We start from the raw sequence: 16,958 nt of genomic DNA on the forward strand, positions 1-16,958 counted from the left end.
CTTTAATTTCAGGTTGTTTATCCTGGTGTTGATTGGCATCAGCATCGCCTGGGTGCCCATTGTGCAGTCAGCACAAAGTGGGCAACTCTTCGATTACATCCAGTCCATCACCAGTTACTTGGGACCACCCATTGCGGCTGTCTTCCTGCTTGCTATTTTCTGGAAGAGAGTCAATGAGCCAGTAGGTATCATCTGGGCATGTCCAGAAAAGTCATTCTGGCATAGAAGTTTCCATGTGGGTTTGCATATTCTCTGTGGGAGGAATTCTATTTCCCAGAGATCTTGAGCAGACACAGATGTGCTGCTGAGGGTTTGTAGGGAAAGCCTCCAGGGACCATGGGGCTCTCTGTTGGAGTGAGCTCCTCGGGAGTTGGTATGGGGGGTCCACATTCTCTCTGTCTCCTCTGTCCAAGATTAGATTTTCTTAAAATTTTTTTTTAATTTTTTTTTTAATAGAGGTGAGGACTCACTATGTTGCCCAGGCTGGTCTTGAACTTCTGAGCTCAAGTGATCCTCCCACCTCGGCCTCCCAAAGTACTAGGATTACAAGCCAAGATTAGATTTTCTATCTAATCTTGGTGATTTTGACCTGACTGCATGGCACTCCCTAGGAATTCTGTAGCCTCTAGGTGAGCAAGAGAAAGTCCTAGCACGAGGTACCTCCAAGTGCTCTACTGTGAACTTGGCTTTCCAGCCAGCACCTCTCAGGGCCCAGTGAAGACAAAGTCCTGGTGCGCAAGCAATTTATACATAAAACAAAGTGCGTAAGAAGTAAGGGATACAATACAGCACGTGATATTAGCAGGAAGGGATTTAGGAAAGGCTTTATTAGCAGGGACTGAAACTGTCAGGGAAGGCTCCTTGGACCAGCTGGAGCTGGAAGAATTTGAAGTTGGAGAGGGAAGACATGGCATTCAAGTCAGAGAACAGTACTGTCCAGACCTTTCAGGCAGAAGTGGGATAGGAGTGAGGGTGAAGGACTTGAATGGAATCTCACCTGGCTCAAGGAGAGTTTGTGAATGTGAAAGATGGAAGATGTGGCTGGAAAGGTAGGTCAGGGTTTCATTAACAGTGATCCCTTTGGTGGAATCTTTAGGTTTTTCTAAATATGAGATCATATCATATGTAAATGAGGCCAATTTGACTTCTTCTTTTCCAATTTGGATGCCCTTTCTCTCTTGCCTAATTGCTCTGTCTAGGACTTCCAGTACTATGTTGAATAAAAGTGGTGAAAGGGTATCCTTTTCTTTTTCCAGATCGTACAGGAAAGGCTTTCAATTTTTCCCCGTTCAGTATGATGTCAGCTGTGAGTTTGTCATATATAGCTTATAATCTTTATTGTTTTTGAAGTTTGTTACTTCTGTACCTAATTTGTTGAGTTTTTATTATTAAAAAATTTGAATTTTTAAAAAAATTATTTCGTGGCAAATTTATTGATGTTTTTGGAGACAGGAATCTCACTATGTTGCCAAGGCTAGTCTCAAACTCCCGAACTCAAGTGATTCTTCTGCCTCAGCCTCCAAAGTAGCGAGGACTACAGGCACACCCCGTGCCCAGCTAAGAAATAATATTTTTGAGTGAAATAGTGTATGGGGGATGAATAGGGAACATATTTTTTCTTTTTCCTTATTTATTTCTTCATCTAGAAGTCACTTCCAGATGCCAGCATAGGGTGAGGCACTAGCAACACAAAGTGAATGAAACCTGCTTCCTTCCCTGGGCAACCCCCCGGTTCAGATTGGGAGACAGAGAACTATTGTGATTCCATGGCAGTGTGGTTGGTGCTGGCCTGGATCTGTGTCCACAGTGCTGTGGCCACAGCAAGAAAGGGTGCATCCATCCTGTGTAGCTTGTTCTATTTAAGCTAGAATGAAGTTACTAGGAAGAGAAGAGCCTGTATTCTCCCAGACAGAATGAGCTGTACAAAGACCTGGAGACAAAAACACACGCCATGCCATGTGTGGGGGATAGCTGATAATTTGGAATAGAAAGTGGAGGGATACCAATGGCTGGCAAAGGGGCTGACCAGCACCTGATAAAACTGTGAAAGCTCTTTTGGGCCACCTTCTAAGAGCACATTCTATTTTGTCACTGACCTGCCAGACTCAAACCTAGTCCTTCAGGTGAGGACTTACCTAAGGGAAAGATAGAAAGGAAAAAAGGAAGGAGGGAAGTAAGGAAGGAGTAAAAAAAAACCCTGGAAAATCATCCCCTCATGTTTCTGGTCTCTTAAAGTCTTCCATATTCTAGTATGCAGACCCAAAATTTAATGTAAAAACACAGTATAATTTTATGTTCTCAAACTAAAAATGGTTCATAAAGTAAACTACAAAGAGGGCTAAAAAAGTAAGTGTTATTTATATTTTGATGGAAAAGTTTCTTTCTCCTTCATCTTCCAAAGACCCAATTTCTTTTCCCATGTCTTTGTGAAATACAAATTACCTCACAAGTAATTACTTTTCATCTGAATATGCCTAAATCTGGAGATTGGTGTTGACAGTAGCTGCAGGTGGAGAGGCTCAAATTATTTTTCAAGTTAAAGGGAATTTTTGGAATCAAGCCTGTAGGTTGACATTCTAGTCCAGTTATTAGACACTTTACCCCATTATATTATGGCTCCTTGTTTAATGATCGAGGTGAAATCATGTTGCTGAAACATGATAGACAGACACACTGAGTGTGTCTGTCTAAGTGCACAGCACTCCTAGCCATATTCTGAACTTCAGTGTTCTGGGTTCAGACAGCCTAGAGCTACCACTTCTCCTACCTCTGTTCCTTTGCCTCTGCCTATGCCTCTCCAAAGAATGTTAGAAAGGCCATCTGTTTTGTGTGTTCAGCATGAGTTAACCCAGCGTTTTCTTTCACAGGGAGCCTTTTGGGGACTGATCCTAGGATTTCTGATTGGGATTTCACGTATGATTACTGAGTTTGCTTATGGAACCGGGAGCTGCATGGAGCCTAGCAACTGTCCCACGATTATCTGTGGGGTTCACTACTTGTATTTTGCCATTATCCTCTTCGCCATTTCTGTCATCACCATCGTGGTCATCTCCCTCCTCACCAAACCCATTCCGGATGTGCATGTGAGTATCCATTTAGGGGATCTGTCCTTGTTTCATGTTCACACTGCAATGTTCTTTAATTTTTTAAAAATTTTTCATTATTATGGGTACATAATAGTTGTATATAATTATGGGGTACATGTAATGTTTTGATACAGGTATACAATATAAAATGATCAAATCAGGGTAATTAGGGTGTCCATTGCCTCAAGCATTTATCATTTCTTTGTGTTAGGAACATTCCAATTCCACTCTTAGTTATTTTAAAATACAGATTTTGGTGGCTCATGCCTATAATCCCAGCACTTTGGGAGGCCAAGGTGGGAGGATCGCCTGAGTCCAGGAGTTTGGGACCACCCTGACAACATAGTGAGACTCTGTCTTTAAATTATATGTATATAATAAATTAAGTATAGCTACCCTATTGTGCTACCAACTACTAGATCTTAATTCATTCTAATTCTATTTTTGCACCCATTAACCATCTCCATTCTGTCCTCCATTCCCTGCTACCCTTCCTGGCCTCTGGTAACCATCAATCTACTCTCTATCTCCATGAGTTTGGTTTTTAAAACTTTTAGCTCCTATATATGGTGAGAACATGAGAAATTTGTCTATGTCTGGCTTATTTTACTTAACATGATGGCCTCCAGTTCCATCCATGTTGTTGCAAATACAGGATCTCATTCTTTTTATGGTGGAATAATACTCTACTGTATATTTGTACAATATTTTCTTTATCCATTCGTTTGTCAATGGACACGTAGATTGATTCCATATCTTGGCTATTGTGAATAGTGCTGCAGTAAATATAGGAGTACAGGTATCTCTTTGATATATTGGTTTACTTTCTTTTGGATATATATCCAGTAGTAGAACTGCTGGATCATATGGTGGCTCTATTTTTAGTTTTTTGAGGAACTTCCACAGTGTTCTTCATTGTGTCTGTGCTAATTTACATTCTCACCAACAGTGTTTGAGGGTTCCTCTTTCTCTCCATCCTCACCAGCATTAATTATTGCCTTTTTGATAAAAGCCATTTTAAATGGGGTGAGATGATATCTCATTATAGTTTGATTTGCATTTCTCTGATCATTAGTGATGTTGACATGCCACAACATTCTTGGTCAGCCTCAGCAAAATTATACATCTTACATTCACATTCACATGACTTGCCATTGGTTTCATGTGGAAGGATACATGCCAGGAAACATGGTGTGCCAGCAGGCTGATATCAAGTCCATGTCTTTAGTCAGAGTCCTCACAGTTGTCCACCCTTGATTCCAGGGCTTATTCTCTGAAACCTGCTCCCCAAGTGACAGCTCAGGTGCGCAAGATCACATGGGTGGTACAGGGCTGCCTGGCTTAGAAGCCTATGTTCCAAATAGAAACTGGTATTTCTCTTGACAGTCCCATGGTCAAAGCTTTCAAAGGTCCCAGCAAAGCACATAGCTGGTTACAAAAATCAGTCTACTCAGGGAAACCCAAAATATAGTTTGCCTCTTGATTTTTTTTCCAAATTAGTCCACCAAAAATTGACCATAGGATGTAAAACATTTCTAACAATATCAAAGTCTAATTGATTCAAGACTTCAAAAGTTGCAATTACTCTTCTTTAACTCTAGATGCCCCCATTGGTTTAGAATTCATTCATAGCTCTCCCAATTTAGATAAAGATGACCAATTATGAGCCATTTTTATTAGTATGGTAACCCAACACAGATTTCCAGGTTTCCAAGGGAACAGAGCCAGAAAGTTAACCCAAAGTCATATTTATTCCTAGAGAAACAGAAGGATTTTGTTAATCCTTTACTTTACTCATGCATGCACATACAAGGAACTATGGAATCCCTAAGAGACCTTCAACTTCATTGCCAAATTTTTAAGAACTGTGACAAACCTAGTGTCAAACAAAGACTGCTTTTATAGCAGCAGAACTGAATCACATCTATTGGCTGGACCTGTCACAGGCTTTCTTTGTGTTGTATCAACTGCTTCCTCATGTCTCAAGTCTTTGAAAGTATCACAACCCAAACACATTTCTAGTTCATGCCCTAGACTGAGTTCATGCTCTAGATCAAGTTTTTGGTTCATGCTCTTGACTATGTCAATAGAAACTGTGCCTTCAGCTCTACCATATTCTATTATGGCTCATGATTCTAGATTCTTATCCACATAATGTGACATAGTGCAAAAATCTGAACTTGCACTTCTAACCTGGACAAATGGCTATCTTGTTGCTTCCTACTGCCAGTGCTAAAAGGAACAAATTATTTATCACACACACACGTAAAAGAGTTCATTCAACGAACATTTCCATATGAGGCAGTCTTTTGGCTCTGAATATTCATGTATCATAGAGGCTAGTATATACACGTATATTACTTTCATCTAAGTTACCAATGTTTTTAGAGATAATGTTGTGTGTGAGAATCGTTGTGTATGTTCTTCTTGGTACTGAGATGCCACATTCCCTTCCCTTCCTTGATGCATATCTCTTTGCTCCCCCCACAACTTCTTGTCCCAAGATGCTATTTGGATCTTTCTGTTGACCTGTTCTGCCTTCTCTGCAGCTCTACCGTCTGTGTTGGAGCCTGCGCAACAGCAAAGAGGAGCGTATTGACCTGGATGCGGAAGAGGAGAACATCCAAGAAGGCCCTAAGGAGACCATTGAAATAGGTGATTTATGACCCAGAGCAGATGCTAAACCATAAAAGTTACTCCTACAACAAGACAACTTTACTGAAGCTCTTCCCTAAATAATTTTATCAGAGCTCAGATGTCTCCCCTCCAGGGCAGTGAGGAGCAGGGTGGGGATGAGATGGATAAGTGGGTTTGGGGAAGTTAACTGTGAGTTTAAGGGGAGGAAAGGGTATAGAATTATTCAAGCTCCCTCACCTCTCATATTTAAAAAATTTTTGTGAGTACATAGTAGGTGTATATATTTATGAGGTACATGAGATGTTCTGATGCAGGCATGCAATCATGCCTGCAGGCAAGCACATCATGGAGAATGGGGTATCCACCCCCTCAAGCATTTATCCTTTGAGTTGCAAACAATCCAGTTGCACTCTTAATTTTTTTTTTTTTGAGACCGAGTTTCAGTCTTGTTGCCTAGGCTGGAGTGCAATGGCGCAATCTCGGCTCACTGCAATGTCCACCTCCTGGGTTCAAGCGATTCTCCTGCCTCAGCCTCCTGAGTAGCTGGGAATACAGGCATGCACCACCAAGCCCCGGCTAATTTTGTATGTTTTTAGTAGAGATGGGGTTTCTCCATGTTGGTCAGCCTGGTCTCAAACTCCTGACCTTAGGTGATCTGCCCGCCTTGGCCTCCCGCAGTACTGGGATTACAGGCATAAGCCACCACACCCAGCCTTGCACTCTTAATTTTAAAATGTACAATTAAGTTTTCATTGACTATAGTCACCCTGTTGTGCTATCAAATAGTAGGTTAGTCATTCTTTCTATTTTTTTATTGTACTCATTAACCATCCCTACCCCATCCCCAGACCCCCACTACCCTTCCCAGCCTCTGGTAACCATCTTTCTACTTTCTATGTCCATGAGTTCAATTGTTTTGATTTTTAGATCTCACAAATAAGTGAGAACATGAGATGTTTGTCTTACTGTGACTGGCTTATTTCACTTAACATAATGATCTCCAGTTCCATCTATGTTGTTGCAAATGACAGGGTCTCATTCTTTCTTTATGGCTGAATAGTACTCCATTATGTATATGTACCCATTTTCTTTATCCATTTATCTGTTGATGGACACTTAGGTTGCTTCCAAATCTTAGCCATTGTAAACAGTGCAGCAACAAACATGGGAGTGCAGATATCTCTTCAATATACTAATTTCCTTTCTTTTGGGCATATACCCAGCAGTAGGATTGCTGAATCATATGGTAGCTGTCTTTTTAGTTTTTTGAGGAACCTCCAAACTGTTCTCCATACTGGTCATACTAACCTTCATTCCCACCAACAGTGTACATCCTCACCAGCATTTGTTATTGCCTGTGTTTTGGATATAAGCCATTTTAACTGTGATGAGATGATATATCATTGTAGGTGTGATTTGCATTTCTATGACTGATGATGTTGAGCACCTTTTTATGTGCCTATTTGCCATTTATATATCATATTTTGAGAAATATCTATTCAAATCTTTTGACCATTTTTGATTGGATTTTCACCCCTCATATTTGACAGCGCTCAGTGAGTAAGTGTGGCTGACGAATTTGCCACCCTGCCTTGATTTGAGGAATGGCCAGGGATAAGAGAAGAGTTGGAGCTCTTCTGACATAGCCTGTGAACTGAGGGCAGATGGAACCAAAGCTATGGTCAGTTCTAGTGACATCAAGATGAGGGGATAGAAGCCCTTGGGATCTTATGTCATACTGGCTTACAATATCAAATGTAGAAAATCAAATTTCTCTGGAAGACCAATGAAATAACGCTTAGTCAGTGCCCAGAGACTTATCCTGTAAGTTAGTACTTTCTTCTACTTCAGTATTGCAACTGTTCCTCTCTACGTGGGAAATGTGCACACGTGGAGGATGGTTGTGGAGGTGTGTGGTGTGCAGAGCTATGGGGGCTCAAGGTCATATGTGCTTTACCTGGTGCTGGGCTGGAGGCCTCATATCACTCCATCTGAAGGAGAGCACAGGTGTAGCTCAGAACAAATTCTCAATCTGGCCATCAGGAACATCACAGAATCCTAACTGGGGAAAGAGCCCTAGAGATCATTTGGTCTTATCACCTCATTTTATAGACATGTAAATTGAGGCTTAGGGAGGGAGAGGCTGTGCCTAAGGTCTCAGCTTTGTTACAATCTGCTCTTGATCTTTGAGGACCTTTCAATTCTAAAACTTGTGACTGCAGATACTGGAGGGAGCCTGGAGCCACAGCAGCTGGCCATGGTGCTGAAAGCAGCCCCTTCCTGCTTCCCTGGGGCGGGCAGGCAGGCAGGAACATGCCCTCTACTTCTCCTACCTCCAAAAATGTCTCCACACTGTGTGAGAATATCATAGATTTTAAAGGGACATGGATTAGGAGTATTTTGAGTGTCAAAAGGTCTTATTGTGGAAGAAGAGATTATTTTTATGCCAGAAGGCAGACTTAACACTGGTGGGTGAAAAGAATTCATCCAATTTTAACTCAGAGTAAGGAGGTAAGATAGTGCAGAGACAGACTGTGAGATTTGGAATCAGGAAGAACTGAGATTTAATCATCAATTCTCTTCCTAATACTCTGGGAAAGTGATTCCATTGTTCTAAAGCTCAGATTCGTCACATAAAAGTATTCTAAATGAAAACCCATGCCTCTTATGCTCTGCTGTAAGAATTGGCTATATTTACCACCATCATGATTGCTTTGAAGGAAGAGTTTTCTAATTGAGTTGGTCTGGACAGGGATGAGCAGTATGTGTATATCTGTCAAGGATTCTGTAGAGGGAACTTCCTTACTGGCTAGAGATTTGACTTGGTGACCTCTGAGGTTCATGGCAGCACTCAAATTCTGTTGTGTCTTCATGAACTTAGGGTGAAATCAGACTGAACATCCTACCCTATTAAAGCACAATAAACTAAGCTATCTTGAGGGATTTTACAGACCATGAATGTCACATTCACCATTCTCTGAGAAACAGCAACACAAGGAAGCTTTGCAGATGCATCATTGTCCCAGTATCATCATCCTCACCACCACCACCACCATCGATAATGATATGATCATAACATGTTTTAATTATAAACACTTTAGTGATCCATTTCAGCAATGCATCATCCTCTTAAGGCAGATAATGCAAGTACAATTCTTCCAATTTTCCTTCCTTTCCAGAACAGGAAAATGTGACCCAGAGAATTTCCTAAGGCCGTTCAAATTTTTTTTTTTTTTTTTTTTTTTTTGAGACAGAGTCTCACTCTGTCACCCAGGCTGGAGTACAGTGGCACAATATCAGCTCACTGCAAGCTCCGCCTCCCGGGTTCATGCCATTCTCCTGCCTCAGCCTCCCGAGTAGCTGGGACTACAGGCGCCTGCCACCATGCCCTGCTAATTTTTTTGTATTTTTAGTAGAGACGGAGTTTCACCATGTTAGCCAGGATAGTCTCGATCTCCTGACCTCGTGTCGTGATCTGCCCACCTTGGCCTCCCAAAGTGTTGGGATTACACGCATGAGCTACTGCGCCCGGCTGCCCATTCAACTTTTTATTGACCCAGAAAACCATGTATTTCTCACTTGAGGTCGTCAGTGATCCTAGCTTATTACTCCTTCCCCACTCTGCTATTTTGGTGGAGTGAGTCAAAGGGGAGAGGTGTGAGTGTGTGAGACAAAAGACAGAATGGAAAGAGACCTACACTTTTTGACATCTACTGTGTCAAGGGACATGGATTAGGAGTATTTTGAGTGTCAAAAGGTCTCACTGTGGTAGAGGCTGTACCCCAATAAGAGCTAGAAGCTCTGTCATTAAATCATTAAATTCTTCATTAGTACAATAAAGAAGGTATTATTTATCCCATTCTTCTGATACCTGAAGATAAGGGAGGTGAATTAACAAGACCATAAAGCCAGGTTTTGGTCCCAATTCTGACTCATGTGTGAACTTGGTCACTGAGATTCTTTCCAGTTCTAAAATTCTGTGATGTTTTAAAGCTAAAATTCTGTGACGCTGGCCATGGTGACCTACATCTGTAATCCCAACATTTTGGGAGGCCGAGGTGGGAGGATTGCTTGAGCCCAGGAATTCAAGACCAGCCTGGGCAACATACTGAGATACTCTACAAAAAAAAATTTAACTGGACATGGTGGCACGCACCTGTAGTCCCAGCTTAGCTACTAAGGAGACCGAGGTGGGGAGCGATCATTTGAGCCCAGGAGTTCACGGCTGCAGTGAGCTATGATTACCCCACTGAGCTCCAGCCTGGGCAACACAGCAAGACTCTGTCTCTTAAAAAATAAAGATAAAGTTCAGTGACTTGTAAAAATGGGAAAGTGCTTTGCAGGGTCTGTGACTGTGGTGCTGAAAACACAGTGGGCTTGATCTCTTATCTAGTGAGTGGCAGAGTGGGCGTTTGAAACCAGGTTTGTCTACCTCCAGGGCCACACCTGGGCTCAGAGGAGGGAATCAGTTCCCTTGGTAGGTATTCAATTTGAGCATCAGGGCCAGGTGTGGACAGTTTGATTAAGCAGTGTTGATACGTGACATTAGATCCTAAGCCCGGGAAGTACTGCTCATTGCTGCACCGCATCAGGAGATGTTCAGACCAATTCTTATCACCTGGCTGGGTCTGTTGTGAAGCCTTAGAACAGACAGATGTAATCAAAGCACTCCTGAATCATGCCAGCCAGACTGCTTTCTGGTGATGTAGTGAACAGATATGAGATTTTGTGTTTCAGAGTTGAGTTTTCCTTCCTATGGCACAATTCCCCAGCCTATTATTAATGTGCCTTTATTATAAACTATTATTTGATCTGACTGTTCCAAATCAAAATGAATTTGCATTGGGCCTGATAGAGATAAAACTTAGGCTAGCTGATCCTAAGGATGTAGATAGTAAGATCATTTTGTGATTAAGTTTGTTGGAACATTTTCTACCGTTTTCATTCCTTAAAACAAGAAAATATGGGGGAAATTTGGGGAAACTTCTCATTTTTGGGTGATTTCTGCAGAATAGCAGATGCTTCATGGTATGGCATCTCCCCTGAAAACTTTTCTAGTCCATCCTGCTTCTGTGTCCAATAATTCTTCTGTGCCTTTGCCCAGACACACAAGTTCCTGAGAAGAAAAAAGGAATCTTTAGGAGAGCCTATGACCTATTTTGTGGGCTGGAGCAGCAGGGTGCACCCAAGATGACGGAGGAAGAGGAGAAAGCCATGAAGATGAAGATGACGGACACCTCTGAGAAGCCTTTGTGGAGGACAGTGGCGAACGTCAATGGCATCATCCTGGTGACCGTGGCTGTCTTTTGCCATGCATATTTTGCCTGAGTCTTACCTTTTGCTGTAGATTCACCATGGCTGGACTCTTACTCACCTCCCTTTAGTCTCATCCTGTGGTGTTGAAGGGAAACCAGCCAGTTGTAAATTTTGCCCAGGCAGATAAATGTGTACATGTGTAATTATAGGCTAGCTGGAAGAAAACCATTAGTTTGCTGTTAACTTATGCATTTGAAGCCAGTGTGATGCAGCCATCTGTACCTACTGGAGCTGCAGAAGGGAAGTCCACTCAGTCACATCCAGAAAAAGGCAGACTAAGAATCAGAAGCCATGTGATTGATGTCTGATGTGAGTCTGTCTCAGGTAGATTCCGGGTGTCAGTGTGGTTTGTAATCCTTGAATATTATTTTAAGAACTTTAGTCTCCCTGGTTCCTGCCACTTTTCCTGTCCATCCTCCTCCCCATGTTTTTTTTTAAAAGAAAACTATTTTCCCCCCATCATACCCCCCTCGAGTTTTGCCTGGACTTTCCCTCTCAAGTGTGTCAATCGGGTAAACTGAGGAATGCATGGAAGCTGAGGATGGAGCTTGATGGGCTCGCTGTCCTGGGTGTTTGCTCTCTGAAGTGGAGGCCTGAGGAAGGTAGTACTTCCACAAAAGGGAAGGACCTGGGCCCCAGCCTCAAGGTTGTGGGGGAGGCAGATAGCTTGAGTCCAGGGAATTTTCTGGGCTTCTTAAAATGTCCATTGTGAGTTCCCTGGGTTTGGGATTCCACTCATTTTGGCATTCACAGTGCCTGGAATGTCTTAGATTTTCAGCAATGCTTGTTGAATAAATAAATGACATAGGCATTTATTTATAAATCCTTGCTTTCTTTTTACATGAGCCTGGCCCTTAGTTAACCTTTTCTTGTGGCTACACAAAGTATGCCCATTGGTTACTAATGACTTGGGATGCATTTGTCAAACTAAGTATATCAGTTTTCTAGGGATGCTATAACAAAGTAGCACAGACCAGATGGCTCAAGCAGCAGACATTTATTTTCTCACGGTTCTAGAGGCTAGAACTTGGAGGCCAAGATGTCAGCAGGGTTGGTTTCTTCTGAGGCCTCTCTCCTTGGTTGCAGATGGTCATATCTCACTCTGTCTTCTGTGGCCTCCTTTTGTCTGTGTCCTAAATCTACTCTTCTTATAAGGACATCAGTCATATTGGAATAGGACCCACCCTAATGTCTTTATTTTAATCACCTCTTTAAAGCCCCTACCTCCAGATACAGTCACACTGTGAGAAACTGAGGGTTAGGAATTCAGCAAGTGAGTCTTGAGGAGATACTAAACAAACCCACAATACAGATAAAGTATGCATTTTGGGGATTTCCAAGCCAGAGACTCCCGTGAAAAAGGTAAACTGAAGCAGGTATTATGCAGCAAAAGGAAACAGAATTACAAACTGAACGTATGTGGGTGAGGCAAGGCAGGGTGGGGCAAGGCCTTTGGGTAGGCTGATCGATCACAGGGTTTTTCAACAATAAATCAATGGGAATGCATTTGTTGCTCCCAGGACCCTGGCACCTTGACTCCGGGACTATAGCATGTCAGCAAATACAAGCAAAGCCCAACACTCTGATTTGCATTTTTGCCAATCTAAACTATCCGGTGTTTAGTTTGATTTTTTGAGTGCAGGTTCATTCAAGGACCAGGTTCCCTTGTGCTCAGGGTGAAGGAGACCCAGAAAACATTGTTATCCATTCCCAGAAGTTTTGGAAGAGCCTTGGTAGAAAAGCAGAAGCTGCTTTGACCGTGAAAATATTTGATTCCTATCAGTTTTTGGTCAGGAGAAGATATCCACCTAGACTAACCCAAGGAGAAGGCTCAGAGTACAGATATACCCCGAGCAATGTGATCAATGTCCTTGAACCTTCATTTTTCATCTGAAAACAGAGATATAAATGCCTGGCTCACAGATTTAAATGTCATACATCGAAAGCATTTATCAATATAACATTTATTTAAATAAGTAGGTGCTCAATAGGTGTTGGTCTTCTAACTTATCTACATCCCATCCCCATTCCAGCGTCTTCAGAATTGAAGGAGAGATGTTGTATCACTGTTAGAAGGCTGCTTTGGGAAATTCTGCAGCAGGGAGGAGGGATTGTCAACCCCTACACCATGACCACCAAGTTCCTCACCTTAGCTGAGTCAATAAATCTCTCTGAACCTCAGGTTCCTCCAAGCATAACGCAGGCTTCACAGAGCTGTTGTAAAGATTAGGTGAGGTTAATCGATATTGCTTAAAAGACCTGGTCCATAGAAGATGCCCAATAAACATTACTGCTTTCCCCCTCACCCTACTGCCTGAAAAAATATTACACCTGTGAGACTGACTTTGAGGACCAGTGTGGGCAGGGAGTTGTGCATATAAACTATTTAATGAGTACCAAACACAAAAGTCAAGCTGGTAAAATATCAGGCCTTGCCCCAGAAAGACAAATACCACATGATCTCACTGATACGTAGAATCTTAAAAAGTCAAACTCAGAAGCAGAGAGTAGAATGATGGTTATCAAGGGCTGGGGGAGGGAGGGACCGGGGAGATGTTGGTCAAATGATACAAAGGTTTAGTTAGGTGGAATAAGTTCAGAAAATCAATTGTACAATATATCAATTATAGTTAATAGCAATATAACATATACTTGAAAATTGCTGACAGTAGTGTGAGTGTTCTACCACAAAAAAAATATATGCGGTAATAGATGTTAATTAATTTAGTCATTTCACAATATGTACATACATAAAAATACATTGTATGCCATAAGTATATATAATTATTATTTGTGAATTTGAAAAATAAAAATAATTTCCAAAAAAAGTGACAGGCATTGGACATGTACAGGAGGGGCCAGAATTAAGCAGATGGGCCCTAAAAGTCAATGGGGTCAGATTTTTCTTTCCCTGGGTGCTGTAATGTGCCTCAGCCATACCTACACACCTTTGGTTTCAGAAAAGACTTTCGGTCCTAACACAGCTCTACAAATCTCAAAGGAGGAACTGGGGAAAAGGTTTTTCCATTCTTCCAGTGTTGGTGAGGAAATGAAGCCCTTTTAGAAGTTAACTCTAAATAGTGGTTTTCAAAATGTGATCTTCAGACCAGCAGCCACAAAATCATCTGGGAACTTGTTAGAAACGCACATTCTCAGGCCCTATTCCAGACCTACAAAATCAGAAATGTCAGGGGAGAGGGTGCATCCTAAAAATCTGTGTTTCAACAAGCCCTCCAGGGGTTCTGATGCAAGCTATAGCTGGAGAATCACTACTCTAAGCAGCCCTTGGTCTGGTTCTGAACTGCATGTGTGTGGGCTGCCAGCACTCTTGTGTGAAGAAGATCCCTCTATCAGATGGGTTTTTGCTACCAGTTTTCCAAGCATGGGATACCTGGTATTAAATTGCCTGTTCTTTCACTGAGTGGCTCTCAGGACTTCAAAAGCTGGCTGGGTTAAGGATGCAACATGCAGCTCTGGGGCTGAATGGTACTTATCTGAGTTCCTTGGAGCCAGTCACACAACACTGGCCCCACTGACCTTATCCACACCTCCCTAATCCCATTCCCACCAAACTACCAAGACAATGCCACCTCACTGAAACAACTTCATCCATCAAATTACAATTTGGAGGTTAGGTGAGATTTTCTTTGGACAGGGTAGGGAGGATGTTAAGAAACCCCTTTCTTCCATGCAAGCTCACTTATGCTTTTCTCTCAAGGTTCACTTTTGTGAAGGAGGACAAGAAAACACAAGCTGCAGCACCTGTTTTAGGAGATGGTGACTTCAGCACTAGGAAAGAGTGCGTTCCAGTGAGTTCCAAAGTAGGAATGTCACTGAGGGAACAGCAATGCCAGGCACAGCTACACACAAGCAAAGCAGTGCTCTCTGGTAGGTCAAAGGCCCCAGGACCAACTTCACTCTGTAGGGACAGAGGCCAGGCTGTGCATTTTGAGAGATTCCTTTTGAAATAGGCATCTATATTTAAAGAAGTTTTTTTTTGCCTGATAAGGCATGATTTTTCAGTTCTATAAATTGAGGACTGATAGGCAGTCATTCAACCCCATAGAGAATACCATCTTCTTCTTTTTTTTTTTTTGAGACTAAGTCTTGCTCTGTCACCCAGGCTGGAGTGCTGTGGCACGATCTCGGCTCACTGCAACCTCCGCCTCCCAGGTTCAAGTGATTCTCCTGCCTTAGCCTCCCAAGTAGCTGGGATTACAGGCATGTGCCACCACACCTGGCTAATTTTTCAGATTTTTAGTAGAGACGGGGTTTCACCGTGTTAGCCAGGATGGTCTCAATCTCCTGACGTCATGACCCACCCGCCTCAGCCTCCCAAAGTGCTGGGATTACAGGCATGAGCCACTGCTCCCAGCCTAGAATACCATCTTCAATTTGAGGAAATGAATAGTGCCCCTGAAATTATTGTAGCATAATTTATCATTTGCTCACCCTAAGTAGCTCGGTCTATTCTAACGGAGCATTGTACAGGCAGTTACTCACCTCATGTTTACCAGTGGCTCTGCAGTTGAAATAATCTCTAAACTTACCTATATTTTAAAAAATTGTTCAAGTTGCTAGATCCAATTATCAACTATCCTAGCCTCCTGCGTCCTGACCCTTATCTTGTGCCAACTAAGCTCACCATAGATATATTTAGTATTTGTCTAGAATATCTGGAGAACAGGGAATCAGGATGTTATGGGGTTTTAATGTTTTTATTTTTATCAAAGGAATATATTTTAATTTATGGGACTATAATGCAGGTTAATATAGCATCTGTATGGCATCTTTCGCATATGTAGCTCCCATCCCATTTTCAAAGTGTCCTCATCACAACCACAGGAGGTAGGTAGATGCTACAAGTACCAAGGTCCTCATTTTTCAAAAAAACAAAACACACAGTTGAGACAAAATAATTTGCCAAACTATACACAGAAAATCACTGGCAAAACCAGAAACCGAATCCAGGACAGTCTACACATTTTCCACTATCCACCCCATCCAGTGGCTTTCCTTCCTCCCTCTTTAGCCTCTCAAAACTCAAAACATAACACAAGCTCCATGTCAGATCCAGTTCTCTAGGGAACGCCAGCCAAGTGAAATTCTCCACTTTTCCTTCTCCTCTGCCTCGCTTCAGGAGACTGAGAAGGCACTACAAGTAGTGCTCTGTGGGTTTCCTTCCTTCCATGAGAACAAGCCATCCCTTTACGTTTTGAACCATGTTCATACCCAGAAACCACTCTCAGCTCTTTTCTAAGCTACCCTGAAAGCAGTCAATACTAACATCATGATTTTTTCAATGCGATTATATTACAACATAATTGAGATTTCACAGGTGTAATTAAAAGAATTAATTAAATTTAAATAAAAGAATTTCCTCCTAAGAAAATGGTTCAGCAAAAAATACACATCTGTCAGCTAGAAGTGTTAGGTGCTACCACTTGGAACAGAGATCACCTACCCTAACCTTTGTCAAACTGATTAGATTCTGTTCTGTGTTTTCTTAGATTCTGTATTTGTCTAGTTGGTATCAATTTATCACAGGGCCGATGAACTATATTTTATTATTTTCTGTATTCTTGATGCTGTGGTATTTGGGGGATCTTGCAGACTTAGGGAAAGACTGCTTTTCCCAGGGAGGTTGAAGCAGCTTCTGCTTTTCTACCTTACAGATAGCAAGGTCTGCTTTTCTATCTTACAGACAGTAAAGAGCTTGCCTGGGAGCATGTCTTTCATATACAAACCAACCAATCCCAAGTCTATCACCCCAAATCACCTCCATATCCAACTTCCACACACCAAGCCAGTATTTCCTCTGCACTGAATAATCCTAGGGCCAGGCACCAGGCAACTAGATAAAAGAAAAAAGGGAAGTATAGGACAAGTCAGAAAGTCATAACATGGGAAAGAAAAACT

At 42.0% G+C, this 16,958-nt stretch overlaps 1 protein-coding gene across 3 annotated transcripts in view; it reads left to right on the forward strand.

The window, feature by feature from the left end:
• SLC5A1 (solute carrier family 5 member 1) overlaps nt 1-13,867 on the forward strand; it is a 76,908-nt gene extending 63,041 nt beyond the window's left edge. For 2 of the 3 annotated variants that reach the window (XM_030815208.1, XM_030815210.1), the window contains 4 exons: nt 13-181; nt 2,868-3,083; nt 5,636-5,741; nt 10,828-13,867. In XM_030815208.1, the coding sequence (XP_030671068.1) occupies nt 13-181; nt 2,868-3,083; nt 5,636-5,741; nt 10,828-11,051 (715 nt within the window). In that variant the 3' untranslated portion in view covers nt 11,052-13,867. The remainder of the gene's footprint in view (nt 1-12; nt 182-2,867; nt 3,084-5,635; nt 5,742-10,827) is intronic. The other variant, XM_030815209.1, reaches the window with a different exon arrangement.
• Nucleotides 13,868-16,958: the final 3,091 nt, after the last annotated feature.

The sequence above is a fragment of the Nomascus leucogenys genome, chromosome 7b (genome assembly GCF_006542625.1).
Source record: "Nomascus leucogenys isolate Asia chromosome 7b, Asia_NLE_v1, whole genome shotgun sequence".
Lineage (NCBI taxonomy): Eukaryota > Metazoa > Chordata > Mammalia > Primates > Hylobatidae > Nomascus > Nomascus leucogenys.